The 27,789-nt window shown below is 45.5% G+C and overlaps 3 protein-coding genes and 1 pseudogene across 4 annotated transcripts; all 4 read left to right on the top strand.

Moving 5' to 3' along the window:
- Positions 1–2,890: 2,890 nt before the first annotated feature.
- Positions 2,891–6,642, top strand: LOC120688663 (annotated as a pseudogene).
- Positions 6,643–9,373: 2,731 nt separating this feature from the next.
- On the top strand, positions 9,374–13,704 carry LOC120690066 (solute carrier family 25 member 44-like). Its single transcript, XM_039972584.1, has 6 exons — positions 9,374–9,658; positions 9,936–10,317; positions 10,433–10,629; positions 11,375–11,516; positions 12,278–12,431; positions 13,203–13,704. The coding sequence occupies exons 1-6, from the start codon at positions 9,594–9,596 to the stop codon at positions 13,232–13,234; spliced, it is 972 nt and encodes a 323-aa protein (XP_039828518.1). The 5' UTR covers positions 9,374–9,593; the 3' UTR covers positions 13,235–13,704.
- A 435-nt stretch (positions 13,705–14,139) lies between these two features.
- Positions 14,140–18,325, top strand: LOC120690065 (cleavage stimulation factor subunit 50-like). 2 transcript variants are annotated; one of them, XM_039972582.1, is made up of 14 exons: positions 14,140–14,277; positions 14,317–14,584; positions 14,661–14,758; positions 14,860–14,929; positions 15,128–15,211; positions 15,293–15,379; positions 15,626–15,696; positions 15,848–15,899; positions 15,993–16,050; positions 16,541–16,635; positions 16,746–16,900; positions 17,488–17,596; positions 17,822–17,878; positions 17,963–18,325. In XM_039972582.1, exons 2-14 carry the CDS (start codon positions 14,408–14,410, stop codon positions 18,116–18,118), a joined length of 1,269 nt encoding a protein of 422 aa, XP_039828516.1. In that variant the 5' UTR covers positions 14,140–14,277; positions 14,317–14,407; the 3' UTR covers positions 18,119–18,325. The 2 variants fall into 2 exon arrangements, with proteins under 2 accessions (XP_039828516.1, XP_039828517.1); XM_039972583.1 differs by lacking the exon at positions 14,140–14,277 and having other exon boundaries at positions 14,306–14,584.
- Positions 18,326–18,547: 222 nt separating this feature from the next.
- On the top strand, positions 18,548–26,666 carry LOC120690063 (serine/threonine-protein kinase STE20-like). The gene is made up of 18 exons (XM_039972580.1): positions 18,548–19,461; positions 19,571–19,659; positions 19,851–19,958; positions 20,058–20,165; positions 20,335–20,425; positions 20,541–20,593; positions 22,247–22,309; positions 22,764–22,808; positions 22,909–22,944; positions 23,162–23,217; positions 24,095–24,176; positions 24,276–24,392; positions 24,483–24,588; positions 25,007–25,157; positions 25,256–25,490; positions 25,672–25,872; positions 25,946–26,031; positions 26,123–26,666. Exons 1-18 carry the CDS (start codon positions 18,627–18,629, stop codon positions 26,220–26,222), a joined length of 2,562 nt encoding a protein of 853 aa, XP_039828514.1. The 5' UTR covers positions 18,548–18,626; the 3' UTR covers positions 26,223–26,666.
- The last annotated feature ends 1,123 nt before the right edge of the window (positions 26,667–27,789 follow it).

Raw genomic sequence — 27,789 nt, 5'->3', positions numbered from 1 at the left:
CACTGTCGCCCGCCCCTCCGCGCACTGAGCCATCGTCGCTCGCCCCTCCGCGCGGGGGAGGAGGGGGACATGGCGCGCGGAGCCCGAGGAGGAGGGGGTCGCCGCGCCTTGGAGGAGGAGGAGCGGAGGGGGTCGCCACGCTAGGCCGCCCGCCGCCACCGCAGAGGAGGAGGTAGCGTCCATGCGGAGAGTGATAGGCCGCTGGCGGAGGGGGAAAGCCCGCCGACGGAGGGGGAGAGGCTGCGATCGAGAGAGAGAGGTGCGAGAGAGAAGGTTGATCTTTTTTATTTTTTCTTTACCATCACTTACATAAACAGAAATAATATATATATAGTTTATTTAGGTATTTATTTATATGTACACAGCGGTGAGATCCCACCACAATGGATCCCGAGTGCATGCAGGACATTTAGGCCACATTTGGTAGGGCTCCAAAATCAGCTCCAAGACCGGCTTCACGTGAAGCCCTGGCAAACGGGTGTTCCTGCAGCGGCTCCGGCGCCGGAGCCCCCCAAATCCCGCTCTCTGGAGCAGTTTGGGTGTGCCGGAGCCACAAAAACGTGGCTCTGTCAGCTGCGGCCGCGGCTCCGCGACCGACTGCCAGCTTTGCCCTCGCGGTCTCTTCGCGCGCTTGACCTCCAGGCGAGCCCGAGCGGCGGCGGCGCAAGACGCTAGGTCGTCCAGTCCTTCTCTCTATCTTCAACGCCCGGGAAGGACGGTCGAGACCGTGTGGGACGGAGAGCAACTAGTTGCAGGCTGTAGAAAAAATGGGCAAACTAGAACAGTCGACCTCGAAGAAAGCTAGCGCGGTGGCCGGGCGGGCATACGGCAGCGCGTCGCTTTCGGAGCCCCCGCGCTCGAATAATCGGCGGGCGCATGCGGCGGCGGGAGCCCGAGCGGTGGCGACGGACGCAGGTGGTGGCGGGTCCCCGAGCGGCGGCGGCGGGCGCAGGTGGCTGCGCGAGGCAGGGCAGCAGCCAGCAGCCGGTGGCGGGAGCACAAGGCAGGGGAGGAGGCCGACGGGAGCAGGAAGGAAGAAGAGGATAAGGAGGAAAGAGAAGATGGGAAGAAAAGAAAATAGAGAGAAAGGATAAAAGAAAAATAAGAAGGAAACAAAATGAGAAGAAAAGATAAATAATAGAAAAAACATAAGGGTATTATGGATATTTATTTCTTCAATCCATCCATGAAAAATAGGGTGAAGCCGTTTTGCCAAACGTTTACCAAAACGGCTTCAGCTCCATCAGAAAAACCGCTCCACTAGAGGAGTCGGAGCTGGAGCCGTTTTTGAAGGAGCTGGAGCCCTGCGTCCTTAACAACCGAACATACGGCTTGCTGTCTAAACTATTGAAGATGCCCTAAGAGCATAGGGATGTCGACGGGCATTATAATCCAATGCATCATGAGGAAGACGGCTGCATGGATAATATAATGCAGGATGGCATATGTGATATGTCGTCAAAGTGACTATAGGATTTTTAGGACAAATTAGTGCGGAACACAAATGACTTAGGTACCCCTAATTATGGATCTTTGCATAACTGCATACACAGAAATAAGGAAACAATTACATGCACAAGGCCCATAAGTTGCTACAATGACATTCTTTATGGGACAAACTTTGAATCCTATAATGTTCTTTACAGAATGTAGGTAGTACTACGGGACAAGTTTAAGGGATATGCATATACTTAACTAGAAAAATATAATACTAAGGATGTTATGCCAACATTCTTCTTTACAACACAATCCTTAAACGAGATACAATATCTTTACTCTATGATGAATCAAAATATTAAGAACATTTTTCAACATTAATGGTCACATTCTACAACCAAGAATATTCATTTGTCTAAAAAAAGTCTTTGACAATTCTACTGACCAAAGCAGTGACAAGCAATTTACACTGTTTACAGCAACAAAGCAGTGATAAGCCTTGCATGCACCCAGGCACTTAGGACAAATTAAAAGCCCCAAACTACCCACCTCTCTAGCAGATCGATCTTCGGACAGCAACAATAGCTTGAAAGAAGAGATCCCATCCCAAGTTCTTATATTTCCACCAAGGCAAGCAACAGTCTTACTGCACCAAGTAACAGCAAATCGGCAGCCAAAAAGAAAATACATTGACAAATACATTTCCTGCAAGAGCACACACCTAGGCAGCAAAATGTCTTCAAGCTCCCCTAGCTTCAGGAACTGTCCTCGGAGCTGCCAATCAACTGGTGCATGATCTAGATCTGAAATTCTGAAGTGCACTCATCTGTTTAGCCACAACACAATTAAGAAGAGCTGATGATGTTAGTTTCTTCTTCCCACCTGTGTTTAAAAAATAAAATCATGAATCTTTGTGAGGATCAACAAATGCTTAAAAATTTTATTCATTTAGCAATAATATCCCAAGAACTTGGCTGCTAGCTATGTAAGAGAATTACATGAGGACTTGAGTCGACCTAAGAGAATGCAAACATCAGCTGCTATTTTTAGTTGTAGAAATTAAATGACAATTGAAGTATACAGTGCAATATCTAGAAAGAACCTTCCACAAACATTCGGTAAACATCTCCTTTTCCTAGTGCCTGTGCCAAAAGTCAAACCGGCTGACATTGGTCAACTCGCCGTTCTCCCGTAGTGTTTGCAACACGCGGGTATTTAGCTGGTGGTAATAGGAAAGTCAAGGGGTTTGCTGGAAACTAATAGGAAAGTCCATGGGTTTGCTGGAAACTATAGTTTGCTATTTATAGCAGGAGATAATTACGATCGGTAGTTACCAAGATTGTGTTTCTTCGTGCATAACACGACATAGGCTATGCAGGCAGGCGTTAAATAACTCAAGCCCATCTAGTATCTGGAGACGCCGAAACACATCTTGAAGATCGATTGGTTCGCCATGGAGACAGCGGCGGCGGCGGCGGCCCGGAAGAGCGCAACAAGCTCCGGCCTGACGGTGCTGTCCAACCGCCTCACGAAGAAGTTGTCCGCCTCCAGAAGCCAGAACCTGGTCTTCTCACCGCTGTCCATCCACGCCGCGCTCTCCCTGGTTGCCGCCGGCGCCCAGGGCAGGACCCTCAGCGAGCTCCTCGAGCTCCTCGGTGCGAGCACCCGCGAGGGGCTCGCCACGGACGTCCGCGGCTTGCTGGATCGCGCCGTCCCGGCGGATGCCCCGCAGGAGCCTGGCGGCCCTCGCGTCGCGTTCGCGTCCGGCCTCTGGCACGACGCGACGCGGCCGCTGACGCCGGCCTACCGCGACGTCGCCACGGCGTCCTTCAGGGCCGTGGCTCGCGCCGTCGACTTCCTCACCAAGGTCATGTTAGTAATAAACCCAGCACATGTGTGTGCGTGGCTGGGATGTGTGTGCGCGCGCGTTGTGCGCGAGAGGCCGTGTGTGCGTTCCAAAGCGCGGTGCGCGCGTGTGTGTGTTGTGTGCACGAACGGCGGCGAGCGTTTGCGTGCGCAGCCGCGGTTCGGACGTGATCGTGTGGCGATCAGGTGGCTGCGATCGGGGCTCGTCCGAGCGAGTAGGAGGGTGGCCGTTGAGGCCGTTAGAGCGCCCACCTCCGCCGGGTATCTCTGCCCACGTCGTGCGCGTCGGAGCGCGTCGCGGCGAAGCAGAGCGCGTCGGGCGGAGCGGATAGGGTAGCGCGTGCGTCGTGGCCGCGTCAGCCCGGGCTATAAAGCCTCGGTGTAACCCTGTGATCGTTTGTGTGCAAGCAATTGAAGAGCGGCGTGCGTCGCCGTGCGTTCGTGCGCAAAGCTTGTCCGCGGGCACTGTTCATCGTCTTCCTCCTCTTGCCTCGCCAAATTCGCGTTGTGTGGTAGCTAATTCGGCCGGCAAGTGAGTCAGCGAGCTCGAGTGTGAGGCGTGTAGTCGACTGCGCGCAAGTTTTGTGGCCGGGGACTGCTGGAGGTGTGAGTGCACCGACGACCCCCCGGCGGAGCTCTGTTCGCGTGGCGAGGCGGCGTTCTGCGTCGGGTGGTGATCCAACAAGTGGCATCAGAGCCGGCGAGGTCCAGGCACCATGTCGTTGCCACCGGAGCGCTCGTTGTCACCGCTCCGTCGTCGCGGTCGCTCTCCGCCGAGGAGGGTGCGGACCCGTGACGTCGTGTTGGAGCGCGTCGTGGAGCGGGTCGCAACGTCGGGCTCCGTCAGCTATCCGGTGTTGGCGCCGTCGAGCTATACTGCATGGGCGATCAAGGTGGAGGCGATCCTTGATGCGCAGGGGCTCTGGGAGGCGGTGGCACCGGCGGACGGCGAGGAGGTGGACGTGCGCAAGAACAAGGCGGCGCGGGCCCATCTCCTCCAAGCTCTGCCAGAGGATATTTTGATGCAGGTGTCAACCAAGCCGACGGCGAGAGAAGTGTGGGAGGCGCTCAAGACGCGGTTCGTCGGTGCGGATCGCGTGCGGACGGCGCGCCTTGCCACACTCAAGGGGGAGTTCGACTCCCTGATCATGGCGGACGGCGATGCGTTGGACGAGTTCGCGGGGAAGATCAGCGCCATGGCCGCGCGGTTCGCCAGCCTCGGGTCCACGCTGGACGATGCGGGCATGGTCAAGAAGTTGCTCGACTCGGTGCCCGACCGGCTATACCCGGCGGTCGCGGGCATCGAGCAGTTCTGCAATGTCGCGGTCATGCCGTTCGAGGAGGCGCTTGGGCGGCTCAAGGCGTTCGACGAGCGGTCAAGGCGGCGCGCTCAGCTCTTCGGCGGACAAGGCTCGTCAGGCGGCCAAGTCGACGGCGGGCGGCTCCTGCTCACGGAGGAGGAGTGGAGTGCGCGGCGCAAGGCGAAGTCGGGCATCGGCAAGTGCTTCAATTGCGGTGTCTGTGGGCATTTCGCCCGTGATTGCCGCAAGCCAAAGAAGGAGGTCGTCATGGCGGCCACGGCGGAGGTCGACGACGAGCCGGCGTTGCTCTGAAGATCCGGCGTTGGCGGCGCTGGGTTTAAGGGGAGATTGTTAGTAATAAACCCAGCACATGTGTGTGCGTGGCTGGGATGTGTGTGCGCGCGCGTTGTGCGCGAGAGGCCGTGTGTGCGTTCCAGAGCGCGGTGCGCGCGTGTGTGTGTTGTGTGCACGAACGGCGGCGAGCGTTTGCGTGCGCAGCCGCGGTTCGGACGTGATCGTGTGGCGATCAGGTGGCTGCGATCGGGGCTCGTCCGAGCGAGTAGGAGGGTGGCCGTTGAGGCCGTTAGAGCGCCCACCTCCGCCGGGTATCTCTGCCCACGTCGTGCGCGTCGGAGCGCGTCGCGGCGAAGCAGAGCGCGTCGGGCGGAGCGGATAGGGTAGCGCGTGCGTCGTGGCCGCGTCAGCCCGGGCTATAAAGCCTCGGTGTAACCCTGTGATCGTTTGTGTGCAAGCAATTGAAGAGCGGCGTGCGTCGCCGTGCGTTCGTGCGCAAAGCTTGTCCGCGGGCACTGTTCATCGTCTTCCTCCTCTTGCCTCGCCAAATTCGCGTTGTGTGGTAGCTAATTCGGCCGGCAAGTGAGTCAGCGAGCTCGAGTGTGAGGCGTGTAGTCGACTGCGCGCAAGTTTTGTGGCCGGGGACTGCTGGAGGTGTGAGTGCACCGACGACCCCCCGGCGGAGCTCTGTTCGCGTGGCGAGGCGGCGTTCTGCGTCGGGTGGTGATCCAACAGGTCACTATTCATTACTCATTAGTGATGATTGGATTGGATTTTTTTTCTGTATGTCTAAAACTTGCATATCATTGTTTGATGGAATTGACAACAAATCTCCCGATCGATCGATCTTGATCTTGCAGCCAGAGGAAGCGTGTAAGCAGATCAACAGATGGGTGGCGGCGGCGACGAACAACCTCATCCGATCCATCGTCGATGAGGGCTCATCGGCAATAAACAAGGACACACGCCTCGTCGTCGCCAACGCCATCTACTTCAAGGGCGCCTGGGAGAGGCCGTTCAGCAAGCGGGCCACCAATAGGACAAGTTCCACCGCCTGGACGGCAGCGTCGTGGACGCCCAGTTCATGCGCAGCGGCCGGGACCAGTTCATCGGCGTTCACGACGGGTTCAAGGTGCTCCGGATGCCGTACGAGATCGGCGGCGGCAGCAGGCCGCTCCAGGGCATGTTGTGGAGGGAGGCGATGGCGGCTGTTCCCCCAGCAAGAGCCATGAAGATGACGACGGTGCCCCCGCCGCGGTACTCCATGTGCGTCCTCCTCCCGGACGCGCGCGACGGCCTGTGGAGCCTGGAAGAGAAGGTGGCGCTGTCCGGCCCGGCCTTCCTGCGGGACCACATGCCCCGGCACCGTGTCGAGGTCGGGGACTTCCGGGTGCCTAAGTTCAAGCTCTCCTACTCCGCGAGTGTCAAAGGAGCCCTCCGGGACCTCGGGGTCAAGGCGGCTTTCGGCGGCGGAGCCGAGCTTCCAGACATGCTGCTGGAGGTGGACGGTGAACCCTTGTTTGTTGCGGATGTCTTGCACAAGGCCGTGATCGAGGTGGACGAAGAAGGCACCGAGGCGGCAGCTGTTACTGGTGCATTTATGGCAGCAGGCTGTGCTATGCCGCGAGAGCCTCCGGCGCGGGTGGACTTCGTGGCTGACCATCCCTTTGCATTCTTGGTGGTGGAGGAGGTGTCCGGCGCCATCCTCTTCGCGGGTCATGTCCTTGACCCTACAAAATCCTAGATCACAGCTAGCATTACAAGAGTTATAGTAATAAGGATATACAGTAGTAATTATATATACGTACTCCACGTTTAGTTATTATTTTGGCGTCAGTCTTAGCCCTTAATAATGTTCGAAAAAAAAGTCTTAGCCCTTAATAATACAGTAATACTGTACAATAAATAGTACTGCAGGCCTCTTCTCCCGTTTGCTTATGGCATCTTATTAATAAATACTCCCATCTATTCCTCAATTGAGGTAGTACTACAGCGTTCCTTTTTCTCTTTACACCTGTTCTTCAGTTGATGACTGCGCAGACAGAACAAACCGCGCGCGCTCTATGTTTGTTTACCGGTTGACAAGAGTTAAGCATAAGCAGTACTGGTAATAAACAGGAGAATAGATGGACAGTTTGGAAATGAAGTAGCCACGCATTGCATGGACGACACAACGTTTTATATATCTCGCGCTCTCCGACTACATTGACAACATAGATGTAAATTTTAACTTCAATAATTTTCATTCTGAATTGGAAACATTGCTAGTTTGACAGGGAAAAAAAAGAGCTAGTGGCATCTGGAGTATCTTTCCAGTATCAATTTACTGAGCAACTTTCAAGCACTACTACGGAAAAGTTTTTAGGACCAATGAAAATAGATTTGTAAAGCCTGATTTTGCAACCGGTCCTACGTAGATGACTGTAACCGGTTCTAGTGGCATCGAAACAAAGAACAGCGAAAAGGCAACTGCAATGTTATCGCGTCAATGATACAGTATATACATAGGCACAAAACTAGGTAGCTACGGGCGCTAGTTTACATACGTCTGCATGGGACTCTAGACTTCAGACTGATCTGAAACTAATCTCAAATTGGAATTGCTACTGTAACAGAATCAATCGATAGGTTTACCATACATGTTTCATTTGTTTAACTTATCTTTTTTTCATATTTGATCGTATATTTGTATTTATATCCCCCTACACCCAGGCACAGTAACAGGAATGAATTGCACATTGGATTTTTTTTAAAAGAACGAATTGCACACTGCTGGATTGGGATATGAGACTCCACGCTATTAAGAATGTCGCTTGGGGCCAACTGTACCTTCATAGTAACTGTGATAAAGGCTGTCACTCACTGAAATGTTAAGGTGAGCTGGCAACATAACTCCCGAGTCCCGACGATGATGTATGGGTGATTTGATCTTGCAAAGTTGCATGTAGCTGGTAGCCTGGTACTACTACAGTGGTTGGTACCATAGGTTGGTTACCTAGCACGTACAGAGCAAATCCACGTACAGAGACGAGAAGATAGGAAAATGGTGTTTCCACCATTCTGGAATATAATCTGGATTTACAGAAAGCTTTCTCCAAAAGCTTTGGTTGCAATAAAGTTCCTTATTTCTTTTCATAGGGTACGTTGTGCACAACTTGAGATGCATGTCGTGAATTAAAAGTACACTGTCCCATTTGAGTACAATCTGTAATTGACTATTTCTGAGACTGACTTATTTTGTTTAAGTGAGTTCTCTTATCCATTCGATCAAAATCGATTAAAACACTTGCGAGGTACGATTCCATCAGTCAAATACCCTGTCGTTAAAATGATGCAATACCAAATCATCAATAGGCCCGCTAAGGTGGGGTAGATGCGTTAGTTCAAAGCGCACAATAAGGAGCTCAATACACATACACCTGCCTATCACCCTTTCTCTCATCATCCAAATTCTATATAGGAATAGAAGCATCCCAGCTCAAGGGAGAAAGAGGATTCCTTTCAGCTAAACGGACAGCATTTCCAAGTCAAGCATGTTAGTTGTATTGTATCCACTGCTCAGAAAAAAAACATGTATTTGACAGATGGACACGTAAGCAGCACATGTTCTGAAGTTGGCATCCAAGTTCCTAAGAGCTTCGTTTCAACGCCTGAGCTTCTGCTGCAGCCATAGGATCTGCCTTCGCATCTGTATCGCCATCTCTTTCGGCAGCCAGCTTCTCCCTGTGCAGCTTCTCTGCTGCTTGCATTGCTGCGCGGTGCTTTGCCTGCAGGCGCTGCATCTCCTCTTCCTGCTGTTGCCTTTCAAACCATGTGTCCGCATCAGCCCAAACTGAAAAGAGACAAACATACTCGTGAGCAATAAAGTTAGGTATTAATATCAAACAATGTTGATGAACTCCATGGTAACCATTCCTTACATGTCTACAAACTCGAAAAACTAAAGCACAGACAGTAAGTTCAGGGATAATCTAATTACAGAGAAATTTATGTGGGTCATACAAAGAGAGAACCAATATCAGAGACCTGCAAAAAAGAAAACATACGCTGATACTACCGCACTCTTATAGGAGCAACAGATACAAGCATCAAACTAGATTAGCTTTTTCTAACACACTTACTTAGATTTGATTGGTAGTCAGTTGGTACTGCCAACTTGCCCTCATTTGAGCATTACAAAGTTAGGATTATTGGATGCACGATCTTTTATGCTGCCTCTAACTGACATAACGTAACTTAGAGATAGCAACTAGCTATAACTGTTGGAGAGATCACATTTGCTAATTAGTGATCACATTCACATCTTCGGAGAGCGAGACGTCACACGTGGGACGTCCCCACACGGGCCCAATCGCATAAACTAAAAAGCAAACGGGTCTGGCAGCCGAGCCCAACAAATTTGCCTTTGGGCCCAAGAAAGAAGAGCCAGCGACGCCTTCCTTCCAACAAAACGGAAGCGGCGAGGAACACATGCTCTGCCCCCATTCTTGGAGAGTTGTTGCGGACAAAAAGAGCACGAAAGCGGAAAAAGGGTAAACGGGAGGAAGCCACAGCCGCAGCAGCCCGCCCCGCCATTCTTGCCGAGTCGAGTTCGAGTCCACGCCCCCGGCCGCGGCGAGGCGGCGCCCCCCTTCGGTTCTCTCCTCGGGAGTCGCGGATTGGTAGAGGAAGCGAGGAGATTCGAGCGGCGCGGCCATGGACACGACCACCAGGGCCGCCAAGATCCCGTCGCTCCACCAGACCGAGATCAACTGGGACAAGTAAGCAACCGCCGATCCTGTAATTCCTAGGTTCCCATTCCGTGCCGATTGCCCCGTTTCTTGCGGTCCTGGATATTTAGCTCCGATCGTTGAATCGAGTCCTCCGCCCTATTCTGGATTGGCGTTAGGATTAGGAATTGTGGTTTGAGGATTTGGCATGGTCGGTCTTGTTCCTGGTTGGGGCGCGATTTGGGGAGTTCTAGCTGATTCCGGGGTTACGGTAGGTTGTTTCTGATGCTTGTTCTGTTTCTGAAATTGCGGTCCTGAAATGTTGCAGCCTCGACAAGACCAAGCTCTACGTGGTGGGCGCTGGCATGTTCAGCGGCGTCACTGTGGCGCTTTACCCGGTCTCGGTGGTCAAGACCCGGATGCAGGTGGCCTCTGGGGGCGCCTTGAGGAGGAACGCGCTGGCTACCTTCAAGAACATCCTCAAGGTGGACGGTGTGCCAGGGCTGTACCGAGGCTTTCTTACTGTTATCATCGGGGCTGTCCCAACTAGGATCATCTTCCTCACAGCGCTTGAGACAGCCAAAGCAGCCTCGCTCAAGCTTGTTGAGCCCTTCAAGCTGTCAGAGCCGGTGCAGGCCGCCTTTGCCAATGGCCTTGCTGGTCTGTCAGCGTCAACATGTTCACAGGCTATTTTTGTTCCGATTGATGTGGTATGCCTATTGTTTTCCCTTTACATGTTCTATAGAGGCAAAATGAGCTTATGCTATGTTGCTGTTTTCACACTAGAATATTGTGTTTATTGTGTTGTACATTGAAATGTTTCAGATAAGCCAGAAATTGATGGTTCAAGGATATTCTGGTAACGCCAGGTATAAAGGTGGAATAGATGTTGCTCGAAAGGTCATAAAGGCTGATGGGATTAGGGGGCTGTACAGAGGATTTGGGCTGTCTGTTATGACCTACGCACCATCTAGTGCTGTGTGGTGGGCGAGTTATGGATCCAGTCAGCGCATAATTTGGAGGTTAGGAATTATCTAATTGACACATCACTATGTTCCTCTCAGTCTTTTGCATTCTATTATGTTTAACAAAAAAAGCCAGCGGTACATTTCTACATCATGATAATTTGAATTGGTATTTTTCATCCTCCCACAAACTTTTCAATCTGCGTTTCTTGATTCCCAAACTGCAGTTATAATTGCAATTTTATTTCCTGATGCTTGTTCTATTGTGTCAATATATATTTTAGAAACAAGAATGCATACCAATGCATGCTGTGGTGTGCTGATTTATTGTGGTGATCAATTCACATTTGCTCCACTGCTGAAAAGTTCACCAGGATAAGTTTGATAACTAACCAAACGGGGAGTTGAATAAAGTACATAGACTGTTCCATACATTGGCAGTTCAGAGAGGTTAATTACCAACCTAAAGCAAAATGATGAGTAAAGGGCATGAGTCCACATATAGCCTTCACTCACTTAATGGAAACATGATCTGTTAGTATGCTGTTACTGTTTTCAAGAGTGTGTATGTAAGTGTACCAGAATCAGTTCCATTTGTTAGTTTATTTCTTCCTGGTTGATGGTTGAAAGATTAGATTTCTTATCTTGTTAACTTAGCTGAAGTGATTCACTGTCATTCTCTGTACATGTCTGAACAGTGCTCTTGGCAATTGGAAAAATAAAGAAGAGGCTCCTAGTTTCCTTATCTTGTTAACTTAGCTGAAGTAATTCACTTTCATTCTCTTTGTACATGTATGAACAGCGCTCTTGGCCATTGGAAAAACAAAGAAGAGGCTCCTAGTCAAATGAAAATAGTTGGTGTTCAAGCGTCAGGTGGAGTTATTGCTGGTGCAGTGACCTCTTTTGTTACAACTCCCATAGATACAATCAAGACCAGGCTGCAGGTACTCTGCGACACTCTGTTCGCTGTTTAATCTTGTAACTTGATATGGGTGGTGTATATATTGTCAGGCGTTTTTTTAGGGCTATATGCTATCAGGTTTATGCTTGTGACTAATGATTCCTGACTTTACATTAATGCTTCTCATTTGTCTATGATTTGATTCCCTTATTAATACAATGCCACTAAGTCTAGGGACATGGATATTTTGTCTTGGAAGTATATTTGATGTCAGACTTGAAGACCTAGATGATTTTTATACTGGTATATTGTCTAATGGGTGGTGTTGAGGTGCTAGACTGGAATGCTGTATTGCTGTCTATATTAAAGCAATATCTCCTTCTGTATTTACAGCTGTCTATTTTCTGCTGGCATACTGGGATTAATTTGTCATAGATCTGTTGTAAGGTCTAAAAGGAACTCTTGTTGGGAAAACTTGATCTATCTATGACCTCATTGCTTGTTGTGAGTGACACAAATTAGCACTTTCAAACTGACTATGAGTATGCCAGGGATATGGCTTGCCTTTAACAATGGGCTTCATATATCCCCAAATATCACATGTTACATTTGTAGTGATCAACTACCATACCTGAAAGTTCTCACAACCCTATATTTTGACCATTGTGTTCAAAATCTCTCTTCATCTATTCCTATGTTAAATTTGTTGAGTTTGTAGTGATAATGCATGTTTATCTTTATTTTGTTGTCGCATTTTATATTTGTGCTATATGATTTCATCAAGTTTTGTTCCTTCCCTTTTAGGTAATGGATAACGAAAATAAGCCAAAAGCTGGGCAAGTAGTTAAAAGATTGATTGCTGAAGATGGATGGAAAGGTTTGTACAGAGGGTTAGGTCCAAGATTTTTCAGTTCATCAGCCTGGGGTACCTCGATGATAGTATGCTACGAATATCTGAGTATGTTTCACCTCCCCTTGTCAAATGTATACTTATGCTCCTGGTTCCTTGATTACTGTATCAAACGATAGTCACATGCATATATATGGTGGCATATTTTACTGCAGCTCATGCAAGTTGAGTTTACATGCACAATAATTCATATTTAGAATTTAGTTTATATGGATTATTCAGGTCAATTAGCATCTCCAATCAATTTCTCTTGTAAGTTGTACCATAAGTTTCATAAGCAATGAAAATCTTGACTGAAATTGGAGTGTGGAACCTTTTTACTTTTTCCGAACAAAGTTACTACCTTACATGAAAACTTGCTTGCTTTAATGCCAAGGAGCACACTTTAATTCCTGTAGAGTGGCTGCATGCTAAACATTAGCACATGCAAATAGCAAATACTATCAGTTGCTTTGCTCATTTGTCAATCTGGTCTATTTGGATGTAACCTCTGCAAAAGAAACCAATTTTTCCTTTGTATAAAACATGGCTTTAGCGTGTCATGAATAAAATCACTCATTATGTTTTCCTATTTCTACTGAATCAGTGGGCATTTCAATGTTTAGGGGGTAATTCTACATGTAATTAAACATCTATATCATCTAAGTTGTGTAATTAAAGATCTTTTTCCATATAAGTTGTTCACAGTTGTACGCAAAAAAATATTTCGATGAGAACATACATTTAATTTTGGTAATTTTGACCTGAAGTCAAACTATTTGCTGTTCAAGAAAAACTATTCTGCTCTTCTTACTGTAGTTTACATTTGTTTCCCCACAGAGCGCTTGTGTGCTAAAGATGAAGAGGTCTGACTTCTGAGTCGCCTTAAAACCAATGCAATTTCTACAATGCTGGAAGTTTTGTATTAGCACAAGTGAAATAATGCTGTACGTCAACAACAGTGACACCCTCCTGAAGCTCCAGTTGTTGCTGACATAGGCGAAAGCATTAAGCATGGATGTTTGACGGTGTTAAAGACTTAATTTGATGCTAGACAATAGTCCTTACAAACTTTGGATCTCTGGGCAGTATTTTCGAAACTACAGGGGCCCTTTTTTTTTGCCCTCTTATGTTGAATATGGATTAGGAAGATTATTTTAGATGGACATATAAAAGAGATCAGATGTACACGCTTCTCATTCTTTAAAACATCAAGGCTTGGTATGGCGATGCTGGATGATAGAGACCAGTTGTAATGACATGGAGCGATGTTTCCAAAAGATGCTCATTTTGACTATTTTATTTGCCAATGTACATGTGGTATGTGGTTCCAGTTGTCCTTTTGATCTGCCCATGGAATGCAAAAAGGTGGAAATGTTGCTGTACCCATGTTCGCTGAATCACTTGGAAATCATATATTTTTTTGTGATAAAGTGGAAATCATATTTTGATGCTTTAGCAAGCTAACAAATCGCTTAGGGATTCATTGCTGGTCTGGTACCGTTTGGGTGTCCTGGACGCGTTCAATTTGGTGCTCGCTACAATCATTTTCCTGAATTTTTGTAGGTGTGATACCATTTTCACCTCCGGTCAGTGTTCAGGTTAGGCATCCATGATTCTTTTTTTGAACGATGGTCCATGCTTGATTTTTGGAAATAGCTTGAAACTCGCCTTCGATGGAGGAAGAGGCGTATTCTCTGCAAAACATAGGTCTTACGCCATATGAATTTTACACGAGCGATGTGTTTGTGCCATATATATTCATACTTGTAACCCGAACTGAACGATTTCAACGGTTTTTGTTCGGGATTTGCCCCAATTCGCTGAGATTTGGTCCTTGGCCCACATGTAAGAGGCACGAGTGGTACTTCCTCTTTCACGAACGAAGGACAGGACTTCAGGAGCTTTGCTATTGCTACTCTCTTCAGCTTCAGTCCAGTCACACATAGCAGTACAAACCGAATCCGCCGCGCAGGAAAGGCATCGGATTTGGGTCGGCCTCCGGAGCGGGTCCGGAGGGGAATCGAAGCGACGAGAACGAAGCAATGGACGAGGCGGTGCAGGAGGCGAAGCTGCTGCGGCAGGTGAACGCCCTCATCGTGGCCCACCTCCGCGGCCAGAGCCTCGGGCAGGCCGCCGCAGCCGTCGCCGCCGCCACCATGACCCCCCTCTCCGCCGCCGACTCTGTCCCCTCCAACCACCTCCTCCGCCTCGTCGCCAAGGTCCCCCCCACCCTCCCCTTCTTCCTGCCTAGGATTTTCTTCTGCACCGGCCTAAACCCTCGCTGTCAGTTCGCAGGGCCTCGCGGCGGAGCGAGGAGGTGCCGCTTCCGCGTTCGACTCCGCTGGGTTAGGTGGGGTGGTGCCGCCGCTCGGCTCCGGTGCCGTGGATTTCAGGTATACCCTAACGTTGCTCGCCCGTGGTGTTGCCTCGTGATTGTGTGTTTGGTTCTGGTGCAGAGTAGCGAGTGGTGTGTGTTGACGCCGATGCTGTGTAGTGTGCTGGATGTCAGGGGTTCGTCTAAGAGCTTCCCCAAGCACGAGGCGAGGCACGTCTCTGACCATAAGGTGCGTATGTTTTTAGTTTTTCCTTGATATTGCACCGCTATTTTTGTGTCAATCTACCGTTTACTGAACATTTACTAATGCTATTCCGCACATTGCACTTGCAGTAGTTCCGTTATTATGTGTAAGCTTGAGATTCTACTAATGAGTTGGCAACGGATTTTGCTGATGTTTATTGGCTTACCCTTGTATTTTCTCTAGAACATTGCCCGGTGTGCGAAATTTAGTCCTGATGGCAAGTATTTTGCAACTGGGAGTGCTGACACTTCCATTAAGTTCTTCGAGGTGAGCTTGAATTGCCACTCCAAGTGCAATGTGGGCTTCTGCTGTTTTGTACTTGCAACTCACTGTTGCTCACTCTTGCAGGTTGCTAAAGTTAAGCAGACGATGATAGGAGACTCCAAAGATGGCAATGCCCGACCTGTGATACGTACATTTTATGATCACATGCAGGTGAGCATGTCTTATGTTCATATATGGGTATATTTACCGTTCAAGGCTGTAAGACTCTTTTCAATACTTCCACAAGATTGCTTCTGGTTCAGGCTCCTGCAGTTTGTAGTTGAAATTTGCTCACTGAGCTTTGTGGAGCATTGTTGTGACACATAAATTCATGTACTCTAGTGCCTTCCTTTATTTTCCATTAATTTAATTTCCACCATGCCCTCTGCCAGCCGGTAAACATTTGATTTCTTGCAGCCCATCAACGATCTCGATTTTCATCCTGAGAGTCCAATACTAATATCAGCTTCAAAAGACAATACAATAAAGTATGCTTATCCTTGACGTCTACTCTCCTTGCTGTTTGATTGAATATTTGAGGTGCTCATACTGGGATTATGCATACCTTTCGATTATTTGAATCTTTTTTTGTGGTATTAATTGATCTCTTTGTTATTTCCCTGGACCTGAAATCAACAGATTCTTTGACTTCTCTAAAACCAATGCAAGAAAAGCATTCAGAGTTATTCAGGTAGTAAATTCTTGTAACCCGATCTATCGCTATATTGTCTAACATGGCGTGTTCATTTCATATGTCAAGGCTCACTTGTTAATAATTGGACAGGATACTCATAATGTTAGATCCGTATGTTTTCATCCATGTGGGGATTACCTTTTAGCAGGTACGACATTCCTTTCAATCAATTTAAAGTTTACCAGTAATTGTGCTGTTATATACTGATTCTTGATTTCTGATATCAATGCATTGACTCTTCTGCACGGTTGTGAAATTATAACCGTTTAGTATTGTTTAAGGAAAAATGGTTTAACATATTTTTAGTTATTAACCAGTGAAGTAGTTTAATTGTTTTCACAATTTTTATTTGATATTTTAGCTCAAGTATTTGATTTTGAATTTTGATCCTGTATCAAGCAGTTTCTGCTTCTTGGCATTTAGAAAATACTGCAATCTAATCTAATCTAATATTTCCTAATATCTGGACCCTATTACTTTTCACGGCTTGAACAGTGCTTTCTACACATAACAAAGTATATCATCTGGAGGTTTCGTGTTTTGGAAATTCGAATAACCTTTTTTTTTGTGAAAATTCATTTCAATATGTTAAGTATGCAAATCCTGGAAGCAACTGGTGCTGATAAAAATATTTGCAGGAACTGACCACCCAGTTGCTCATCTGTATGATGTAAACACTTTCACATGCTTTTTATCAGCAAATCCACAGGATTCTAGTTCTGCCATTAACCAGGTAGTCTTTTTTCCCTTATTCTGATTCACAAGCATGAGACTGCATTATTTATTTTCTCATTAGTGGCTCAATTTTACTCTGCTAGCTCAATTTACTGATGTTGGTGCCAGGTGCGTTACTCGTGTACTGGGAGCTTGTATGTGACTGCTTCTAAAGATGGTTCTCTGCGCATCTGGGATGGAGTATCTGCTGAATGTGTTCGTCCTATTATTGGAGCACATGGATCTGCAGAAGCTACTGGTGCAGTTTTCACCAAAGATGAGAGGTAAGTGAGCTGTTGGAAGGTGCTCTTCTCTGAAGATAAGACTCAGTCGGTGTTTGTTTTAGAGAAGAACAAATGGAAAGATATATGTTGTAAGTTCAACTAAGAGAATAAAGAGAGATATGTGCTGTAAGTTTGACTCAGTTTAGAGAACAAAGAGAAAGGTATATGTTGTAAGATTGTCTCTAGATAGTAACAAGCTAAGCCGTATTTGGAACGCAGGAATCTTGTAGGATTCTGAAGTATTTGTGAGATGTCATTGAAATTTGAAACTCACTGTGTTCCAGACAGATCTAACTGTTTGACAATCTGTAGGGTGACTAACAAGTTTTACTAGCCCTAATATTTCAGCAATACATTAAGTCATTAACAACCTGCATATAGACTTCTTTTGAGAACTAAAGCTCAAAGACATTGTATTTATATCATTGTTTAGTCTGAATGCACCTTGCATATAAGATTGAACAGAAAAAAATGATATAGTGAACTTCAAATACTTGTAGTGCCTTTTTTTATAATGTTCATGGAAATTATGAAATTGCGGCATTTTATCTTACCTATTCGTAATGATCTTTACAATATTCTTTCAGGTACCTCCTGTCTTGTGGAAAGGATTCTTCTGTAAAGTTGTGGGAAGTTGGCACTGGACGACTTGTGAAGCAATACGCAGGAGCTGTTCACAGACAATTCTGTTGTCAGGTTAGATAAATTATGTGTGCTTCTGTAAGGTTATCCTTTTTAATCAAATTTACACATTTCAATCATTCTATATGTTTTTGTTGTCTTCGGAGCTTAGGAAACATGTTCTTAAATTCCAAACAGAAGTTTGCAATTTTCTTGCAATGTACTGGTTTGAGCTTGCAGCTAAGGCTACCAATATACCTCTAACTACAATAATAAGTTAATAACTGGCCTTATGTTTAGGCTGTCTTCAATGAAACTGAGGAGTTCGTGCTATCAGTTGACGAACAAAACAGCGAGGTAAGTTCCAATTTTGGAACAGTATCTATTTTTGTCATTCAGCAGGGCAAGTAGAACCTAACTATGATAATGCTTGGGCTTCAGGTTGTTGTCTGGGATGCACTTACTGCTGAAAAGGTTGCAAGATTGCCCTCTGGCAGCACCGGTGCTCCCAGATGGCTCGACCACTCCCCAGTAGAACCAGTGTTTGTTACTTGCGGAAACGATAGATCCATCAGATTCTGGAAACAAACTGTGTAGGCTTGTAGATTCAACCATTCAAATCAAGACTTTGTTTGTAGCAGTACTCTTTCAGGATAAATTTTTCTCATGTAACTCGAGTGTTGTATATGGGAGAAATTTGTACAAGCTATGCGTTTATTTAGTTTGTAGCAAATTTAGTGAGATTTTTTTTGGCTCTGCGTGGCAGATGGTACATTGATGTGGTGAAATGCATTTCTCGAATTATGACGCTGGCCTATTGCCAGAACCAGTTCTCCAAATTTCTCGCGTTACATTTGCGAGGAGAGAAGAGACAGGCTCACTTTCCTGACGACGACAAGCCGGGAGAAAGAATTTAACCGAATTTTTTCTCAATTTTCTATGTCGTCAAGTGGGCCTAAGACGGAGACGGGATGGCCCATTAGAGCCCGACCCATATTGCCAGATTCAAGTGAACTGGCTCCAACTAAAAAAAATTCCCCATTTGCCATTTCCGACGAGCACCTCTTCCCCGTCCTCCTCCCACCTCGTGTGGCACGCCAACGCCATGGCCTTCACCCCGCGCTCGCCGTGGTCGCGCGCCAGGAAGCCCGACGTCTACTCAACCTTTGTTGTCCACGGTGACGACGAAGACGACGACCCCCGCGGCCGCGGGGGGCCCGCCGCGGGTGCGGAGGACGAGGACGAGGAGGACCCCTCCTCGCTGCCACCGCTCCTCCAGCGCCTCCCCAAGGACTTCGGCGGTGCCTCTTTCGACGACGATGAGGACCCCTACTCATCCGACCCCGACGACGCTTCCCTCTCCGCCACCGTCGTCGTCAAGCGCGGCGCTCCGGCCTCCGCCCGATCCCCGTTCCTGGATCTGCGGCGCTCCAGCCCCCGCGCCGCCGAGGATGACCCCTACTCGACCTTCGTCGTTCACTCCACCACACGCTCAGGGGTCGCCTCCTCCGGCCCACGTGAGTCCGCCTCCGGCACATTCATCCGTCGCTCGGGTGGCTCGTCCAGCCCTCGCGAGCCCATCTCCGGCACATTCATCCGCCGGACGGGCAGCCCGTCGAGCCCCCGCGATTCCGTCTCCAGCACATTCACCCGCCGGACAGGGAGCCCGTCGAGCCCCCACGAGTCGTTCTCTGGCACCTTCATTCGTCACACCAGCGGGGGCTCCAGTCCCCATGAGGTTGTCACTGGCGGCGGCGGGGGGTTCGGGTCCTCTTTCTGGAGTCAAGAGGTGGAGCAGTCGGAAGAGCTCCGGCAGCCGTCGCCTCTGATGCAGCAACAACAACAGCAAAATTCAAGGCGGAAGCCATCGGTGAGCTCAGTGCCAGACAGCATTACCAGGGAGGATCCTTCCACCAAGTACGAGCTGCTCCATGAACTCGGTACAACTCTTGCTTTGGAATTAGTATTTCATTGCTTTGATATCTCTATTTGTAGAATGCCTGAAGCTTCGAGCTGTTTCCATAATGCAACATTCAATTGGGAATGCAGGGAAAGGTTCATATGGTGCAGTGTACAAAGCAAGGGATCTTAGAACTCAGGAACTTGTGGCTGTCAAGATCATCTCCTTAACAGAAGGGGTTAGTTTCTGTAACAAAGTTCTGTATAGATTCTAAAGGCCACCAGTGACAATCTAGCATCCATATTGCTTTGTTGTGAGCATTTAGTTTGCATGGGCTTAAATTGTGATAGAACTTCATAAATTTGAAGCTCTCTGTTGTCTGAGCACTTGCCTGTTTCCAAAGTCTAAGTTTCTACCTTTTGTCTTCAGGAAGAAGGATATGAAGACATACGGGGAGAAATTGAGATGCTGCAGCAATGCAGCCATCCAAATGTTGTCCGCTACTTTGGAAGTTATCAAGGAGAGGAATACCTATGGGTATAATCAAATAACCTGATAAATGTCCATCTTTGTGACATTTTCTTACTTATCAACTTATGAAACAAGCTTGATGTGAATCTGATTCTCCACTTGTAGATAATTATGGAGTATTGTGGCGGTGGAAGTGTCGCTGACTTGATAGGCATCACAGAGGAGCCTCTTGATGAATCCCAGATAGCTTACATATGTAGAGAAGCACTAAAGGTATTGTTCTTCTAACACGGTTGCATGTGGAGTTAAATTATCGTATCACCTAACTATGAGATTTGCTATTTATGTCGCAACACCCTTAGTCACCAGTTTAAAAGTATTATATATGGGGTAGTCAAATGCTTTCAGATACTTAATTTTGCCTGGATATTTTCTTCTCCAGGGTCTTGCTTACTTGCACTCGATTTTTAAAGTTCATAGAGACATTAAAGGTGGCAACATTCTTCTAACTGAGCAAGGCGAGGTGAAGCTGGGTAAGTACAGTTCTTTTCTGTTATTTCTTAATTTAATTTATTACGGCTTGATATTTCTGTATGTCCTGACTTGTGAATTCGGCATGGTGTACCACAATGACAATGCTTCAAACAGGTGATTTTGGTGTAGCTGCCCAGCTGACAAGAACCATGTCAAAGCGCAACACGGTATTCTTAACAATGTTTGATTTACTACTTCAAATCGAAAGTTCCAGAACCATTACATCAATGTAACATAACATGAAGTGAAAGATGCAAGCTTAGAATAAGAGCCTGCATTTGTGCTTATTCATAGTTCTTTAATATAAATGCTACTTTGGTGGAAAACTTGGAAACAAGTTTGTATTGGAAATGATAACTCCAACATCCAGACTATTTATGTTGAATTTTATTCAACTGCATTTGTTCAATTAGGTTAAAAATGAAAAAAAGGGAAAGTATACTATGTGCTGCCTCAATCGTTGGTACTTCCTTCTGTTCTTCAAAGCAAATACTTTGTTGATGACCTCTTATGAGCTTGCTTAATCCCCACTTGAATTCACCCACGATCCCAACTCAGATTTTTCTTTTGTCTCGAATACGCAAGAGAATTGCACGTCATTGTAGTAAGATTAGAAAAAAGGTTCAATTATAGCACACCCACCCACGCCCTTGCATCCATCTCATTACATTCATGCCACAATAAGTTAAGAAAACGACCAAGGACCAACTGAACACTCTCGTCACTGAAGCAAAACCTTAATCCCCTTCACTCCTGCCATGCTCCAACTGTGCCTCTTCCTTGACATCATGAACGACCAGCAGCACACTTGGTGCAGGACCACTCAACATTTCTTCTGTTCATACTGCTGGGTGCAAACTGGCAAGTTGCTAGCTATGGGAGGTAGTAGAGGGTTACTGTGACAGTAACATATCCAGCCAACAGTTCTGCGAAAATCAGTACCATCGCAAAAGTTGCCAAGTTGGGACATACCATCCAATGTGCTACTGTCTTATTGACATTCGGCATGCAGCCTAACATGTCATCTTCGCTATGGATGGCACTTTCCAAATTATACCTCTGGGATGGTCCTGAGCTAATTTCTTGTTTTGTCATCTTTTATGGGTTGCGGACTCCGTTTGGCGCTTGAGGAAGAGTTGATGCAGAGGAAGTGCAAATCAGGTTGGGAGGGGAGTTAAATTGAGTCATGAGTTAGGAAAGTCAGGATAGAGAACTACTGAAGGTCCAAGTTACAGCCCTAGGAAGGTTCTTTCATGTAGTGCTGTAAAAGGGTTGGCTATATAATTTTATTGAAATCTAACAAGAAAGAAATCAATCTACTCCCTTCTTCAACTGCGCCCAAGGCTTCTATTTTCTCTTCTACCCCTGCTAGACTGCTGCACTCTCTAGTTGCCAACCATGGCCATACCTAGATGCGAGGAACCCAAAATGATTCATTCTACATCCCATATTTGGCGCATAGCGTGCTGACAATAGTTAGTATCTGTTCTAAATGGTATTCATTGTTTTCTGCAAGCATACAAAAGCTGAGACTGGATCCCTCATGAGTCATGACGGACCACATGAAACTCATCATACATGCATAGTATCTTGGATGTCTCTGTTGTTGGGGGGCAAACATACTTCAACCAAAATGCATGGATAAAACTCCCAAGTTTACTGCAAAACAATTCTATAGTTGCACAACTGGCCACTAAATTTACTCTTGAATGAAATTTGCCCCCCCCCCAAAAAAAAAATCAGTGCTTTTTTTGCGAGGAATATAGATTTATGTGGCATAATAATTTCCATAACTTGATGCTTCATGTTTATACTTGCAGTTCATTGGTACTCCACATTGGATGGCGCCAGAGGTCATCCAAGAAAGTCGTTATGATGGAAAGGTATCATCTCATACCCTCTACAGTATATAGCTACAAAATTGTTCATTTTAGAAGTATTATTAATTAATGGATTTTGGCATTCTACTGTAGGACTTTGGATACTTGGATTTTTTTTCAGTAAGTAGGGTTTTTTTTAAAAAAAATATTCCTTTGGGTGTGAAGATTTTACATATGGCAGAAGAAAGTTACATGTAGCTGCAAGGGCATCGGGACTCACTGCATCCAGTGAATGAATATTATAGAACCCTTGCAGAAACTTGGAAATCTTTTCTTTTCATTGCCTCTTGATGGTTTCTCAAGTGACAAAAACTTACTGGTTACTACTCCGTACCTAATAACTAAGCCTTTAAAACAACAATATACTGCTTACTATTGACTGTTGGATTCTTTCTTTAGTTTGTCCTATCGATCTATCATAACAAAGGTAACCTTATGGTCTTGTCTTTTGGCCCAGGTAGATGTTTGGGCATTAGGTGTATCTGCAATTGAGATGGCAGAGGTAGACAGTATTCTTTGATTCTTTCTTTTGTGGTACAATTTTTTATTTTATGTGATGACGTGCTATTGTTTTCATATTTCTTTTGTATCTCTTACTGTAGGGCATGCCACCAAGATCCACTGTGCATCCAATGAGAGTACGTGCAATGTTTCTCAGTGCTTGCTAGTTTCTGCAGTTAATGTAGCTATAAGTCTAAAGCTGCTTTGAACTTTTGTGTACTGTGCTCTTGTCTCTTTACTTTGCAATTTTGCATATGTTTCTTTACTTTGTCTAGATAAATACTTACCAATCTATTATGCCATCTTCATCTAGCTTGATGCATCGATTAACTCTCTTTCCCTCCCTTATTTCAGGTTATCTTCATGATATCTAGCGAGCCTGCACCAATGCTGGAGGATAAGGAGAAGTGGTAAGTGGTTTCTAATCATCTATTTCACTTGAATAGGGGATAGGCCCGTCACATCTCAGATTGTTAAGTGCCTAGACAAAAGGATTCTGGCCCAGGTTTCTTTTGATCTGCAATGAAATTGATATGAACATAAGCAACTGTGTGAAATTAGAGGCACACTCATCCAAACAAGCTTTTTCTGGGATTGAAAACTGATGCTTTAATCAATTGTCTGTCAGTACCATTTGCCCATCATATGTTACTCCTTTTTTTGTGTGTGTATTTGGGCCATATTATATCTTGATGACTTGAAGATAAAGTATAGAAAGTGAGAAAACTTATGAGTGAGCAGAAATACATGCTGCCTTTCTATTAACTGTGTTCTTATCATGTTATCCCATCTCCTTCCTCTTCTGTGGGCTTCTATAGTCAACTTAGCTTTTTTGCTATGATCAGCAGCAGTTGTGTCGCTTGTCTTAAATTTACCACTTTGACCTGAATTATATGAGATAGTTGCTCCGTCTAGGTATATAGCTTGATGGAAGTTCCAGCCAGTTCTCTTTGTGATCATTCAAGAACTTGTTTGCTTAGTGCTTGGTCCAAGAAGCTGGCAGATTCTATCCATTTAACCTTTGTAGGCTTTAAAAACGCCAGACTAGTTGACAGGTATGAGACTTAACGTTGGGACTCCTGACTTATTTAGAGCATAAAGAAATCTTTTCTGAAAGAGTTGCAATTATAGGCTACCAAATTTGATTTTATCATTTATCACAGACACTAACACTTGTCATAATGATCTATTAAGTTTTTTCTTTAGTAAAAAAACATCAAAAGATTAAACATAAGACAATAGTTTTGAGCATCAGTTCGCCTATGTTCTTACTATCCTACCCATCAGGTCTCTCCTCTTCCATGATTTTATTGCAAAGTGTCTAACAAAAGATCCAAGACTTCGGCCTGCTGCAAGTGAGATGCTGAAGGTAATTCATGCTCAGGGGTGACTTTTAATGTGCATTTTCATTATCTCTTATTTATATATTTACTAATTATTGTATTTTTTTTTCAAATTCCCTCTGCAGCACAAATTTATTGAGAAGTGCAATACTGGAGCTTCAAAAATGTTGGCAAAGATCAAGGATGCCAAGAAGATTAGAGCCACACTTGCTGCACAAGACCAGCTGGATGGCCCTGACGACGTATGCCACATTCTCTTATACTTTCATCTGCATTTGATTGGTTATTATGGTATCCGCTCAACTCTGTAGAATTGGCTTTGATGTCTGCAGACAATGCTAGATGCAACTGTTCGAATAAATGAAGACTTTGGGGAAACTGTTCCTGCGAACTCTCAGCAACACATGAAACACACAACATATAATGATGGTCAGGCAGGTAATGATAAGTCTAGTACATCGCTATCGTTCTTTATGTTGCTTATACATCGATTTCTTAAAACAATTGAGATTTGTTATTTTCCTCTGCATGTAGTCTTTCTTCAACAGTTCCATTTGCTCACTCGAGATGCTAGTGATGATTGCTAAACTGACATGATCACCGTTTCCTATTTCTTGTGAATCTTTTTGTCGAGCAACTGTAATATCAATTGAATACAACATTTTTCTTTGGCACGCTCGTAAGTCATAATACTCGCTTCTATTAAAATAGCTGATTAGGGGATTCTCTGGTTATCTTGGTGGTCAGGTTAGTGTGTTGTTCCTTAAATGGGATGCTTATAAATATAGTTCAGTTTCATGAGTTATTATCTTGTGCTGTTACCCTTGAAACAGCCAGTTAATTATTTCCCTTATAGGTGATTTCGGTACAATGATAGTTCATTCTGAAGATGGCGACGATGTGGCAGAATCACCCATTTTCCCAAAAACTGAGTTCATTCCAGGCCTGGGTAGCATCAGTTCTTTCACACATGATCCAAAGAGAGCCGAACTCATTTCGAAGTTTTGGTACGATGAACAGAAATTATATATCCAGACATACAAAACATCACAATGGAAACTTATTATCTACCCCATCGGAAATCTCATGCATGGTATTTTGGTAGGGCGGAGAATGCAGCTGATAGTGATGCCAATAGAGATCGGGATCTAGATGATCATCTTGACATACAGGAACCAAAAGCAATCACAACTTCAACTGGAACTGTGAAGAAGCATATGAGTGCAGAGGGGACTATGCGACGCCATGATAGTCAAATTGGCCCATCACCAGGTTTTGCCAACACGACGACTAAGTTGAATAGCAGCCCAAGCCATAAAGCATTTTCTGTTCAGGATAAGGTATATGCTTTGTGCTCATACATAATCACATAAACTACTTTTCTTATAACTGAACCAGGCTAAAGTATTTCAGATTTTTTTTGAGGTTTAAAGTATTTCAGATTTTATAATTGCCCTCCTTCCCCTTTGAGCCCCATGTCTAATTTTCCAGTGTCCTATGAATTTTCCTTTTCATTTGTAGCTCTGGTCAATATATGCTGCCGGCAACACTGTGCCTATACCATTCCTCAAGGCGATTGACATTTCACCGCTAGCTCTAGTGTCAGAAAATGAAGCAGGAAATGGCCTGGCTGGGTCAAGTACAAATGATGCCTTGGAGGCAGTTAAGGAGCTGTTCAGTGGTGATGGGCAGGCAAAGAAAGGACGCAAAGGGCAAAATGAAGTATGCTGCTGAATCTTTTTAATAAACACTTGCAAAGTGATACTGACTCTAATACTGGATTTGGTTACATTAGGTCTCTCTTCCCCCTGGCGTGCACCACAGATTAACGACATGCCCCACATTGATGAACCTGGCCCAAGCTCTAGCTTACCATAAAACGTGTGTTTATTTGGACAACTCTGTTTTTCTAGTTTTTATTTTTTTCGCAATATGACTGAAGTTAATAGCTTATCTGCATTGTTTTCTATAGCTGCTACGAGGACATGCCTCTACAAGATTCACAAGCAACACAAGAACAGCAGACGATACAAAATCTTTGTGATACACTTCGAACCATACTGAGGTTGTAGACGCGCATGAGTGAAGGCTACAAGCCTGACAATGACCTTGGGAGTTCTGAAGCGCGTCTGGGAGCCAAGGGTGAACATGGCTTCCCATGGTGGACAATGACCTGCTCGGGGTGGAGGACCAGGATCGAAAGCAGGCATGAGGAATGGTGCGAACCGCGGGGTGTAACGCAGATGGAGCCTACGTTGAATTTTGTGGTGCTTGGTGACTGGAAGCTGTGAATTCTCTTCTGGAAAATAGAAATTTTTGACGCGTGTTAATAGCCTCTAGGTGTTTCAGTGGTCCGTGTATGTAGAGACCGTGCATCGATTTTGGCTAATCAAATTTTGCGGTGCCGATCTGTACTTTGGTTCTGGGGCTTCAACAAGGCAACTGTCATCCATCCGAATAAATAGATCTACTAATTGATAGGTCGAAATAAACAGCATCGAGTTCTATGTTTGAAATTGTGTTCGATGGTTGCCTTTTTACCTAGTACCTCTTCTTCTTTTTTCTTTTTTTTTTTGTGCGATCCGTCGCTTTTGCTAGTTCGCACTCCGTACCTCTTCATCAGTTATGTTGACTCTTCAAATTCTTGCAAGGCGTGATATTTTGCTGCCTCCCCACACCTGCTTTCTTATGGCGTGCTTCTCGTCGTCACAGGTGCCGGTGCTTGTAGCCGCGCAGCATGTGTTGTGAACGGTGTGGTTCTTGTTGATGCACGCTCACGCCTGCTCCGGTTGAGGCCGGTCGGAAACTGAAATACTCCTCCCGGTCAGGTACTGAAATACTCATTTTCTGAAACGTAAGATATTTTGATTTGTCCTAAATTAAATTGTTCTAAGTTTAACTAAATTTATAGAAAAACACTAATATTTTAAATATTGAATGGGAATAATTAGATCTATTATGATATATATTTTCATAACCTACTTATTTGATGTGTTAAATGTTAATATTTATCTCTATAAATTTAGTGAAACTTTGACTATTTTAACTTAGAACAAAGCAAAATGTCTTATATTTTAGGATGGAGGAAGTAGTGTCCTGACCATCTCTATCCATCTAGGTTGCCAAGTACTCCACGATTCTGTGAGCCAAGCACGTTCCACGTACACAAAATTGGTACTAGCACACAGGAAGCACCAAATCAGCCGGCCGCCCATACCTCAATGCTAGTCAGCTAGATGTGACATCCTGGGATCTAATGATGCCACGTCCCACTGAACCACAGCTGGCATAACTCACACTTGAGCATGCCCAATACCAAACGCAGATGTCAATTGCCAATCACCGAGCTGTGTGTGCGCGAGAGAGGGGGAGATGATGGGATGATGGGGCAAGTGACGTGACTGATGTGCATCAGTAATGCTGCTACCAACGCAAAAAAAATTTGCGTTGGAATCTTACTAATTTGAAGTACTAAATGAAGTCTATTTACAAATTTTTTTGCACAGATGGGTTGTAAATCGCGAGACGAATCTAATGATACTAATTAATCCATGATTAATCAATAATTAGTGGATGATTACTGTAGTATCACTGTTGCAAATCATGGATTAAGTAGGCTCATTAGATTCGTCTCGCGAT

The sequence above is a fragment of the Panicum virgatum genome, chromosome 9N (assembly GCF_016808335.1).
Source record: "Panicum virgatum strain AP13 chromosome 9N, P.virgatum_v5, whole genome shotgun sequence".
Lineage (NCBI taxonomy): Eukaryota > Viridiplantae > Streptophyta > Magnoliopsida > Poales > Poaceae > Panicum > Panicum virgatum.
This window is presented reverse-complemented; position numbering and strand designations above follow the sequence as displayed.

Coding starts and splice junctions, on each gene's coding strand:
- LOC120690065 (XM_039972582.1), top strand. CDS start 14,408: ATGGACGAGGCGGTGCAGGAGGCGAAGCTGCTGCGGCAGGTGAACGCC. Junction 14,759..14,859: donor TCCGGTGCCGTGGATTTCAG/GTATACCCTAAC, acceptor GATGCTGTGTAG/TGTGCTGGATGTCAGGGGTT. Junction 15,380..15,625: donor CATTTTATGATCACATGCAG/GTGAGCATGTCT, acceptor GATTTCTTGCAG/CCCATCAACGATCTCGATTT.
- LOC120690063 (XM_039972580.1), top strand. CDS start 18,627: ATGGCCTTCACCCCGCGCTCGCCGTGGTCGCGCGCCAGGAAGCCCGAC. Junction 20,166..20,334: donor TATGTAGAGAAGCACTAAAG/GTATTGTTCTTC, acceptor TTTCTTCTCCAG/GGTCTTGCTTACTTGCACTC. Junction 25,491..25,671: donor CATTTTCTGTTCAGGATAAG/GTATATGCTTTG, acceptor TTTCATTTGTAG/CTCTGGTCAATATATGCTGC.
- LOC120690066 (XM_039972584.1), top strand. CDS start 9,594: ATGGACACGACCACCAGGGCCGCCAAGATCCCGTCGCTCCACCAGACC. Junction 10,318..10,432: donor TTTTTGTTCCGATTGATGTG/GTATGCCTATTG, acceptor GAAATGTTTCAG/ATAAGCCAGAAATTGATGGT. Junction 10,630..11,374: donor AGTCAGCGCATAATTTGGAG/GTTAGGAATTAT, acceptor ATGTATGAACAG/CGCTCTTGGCCATTGGAAAA.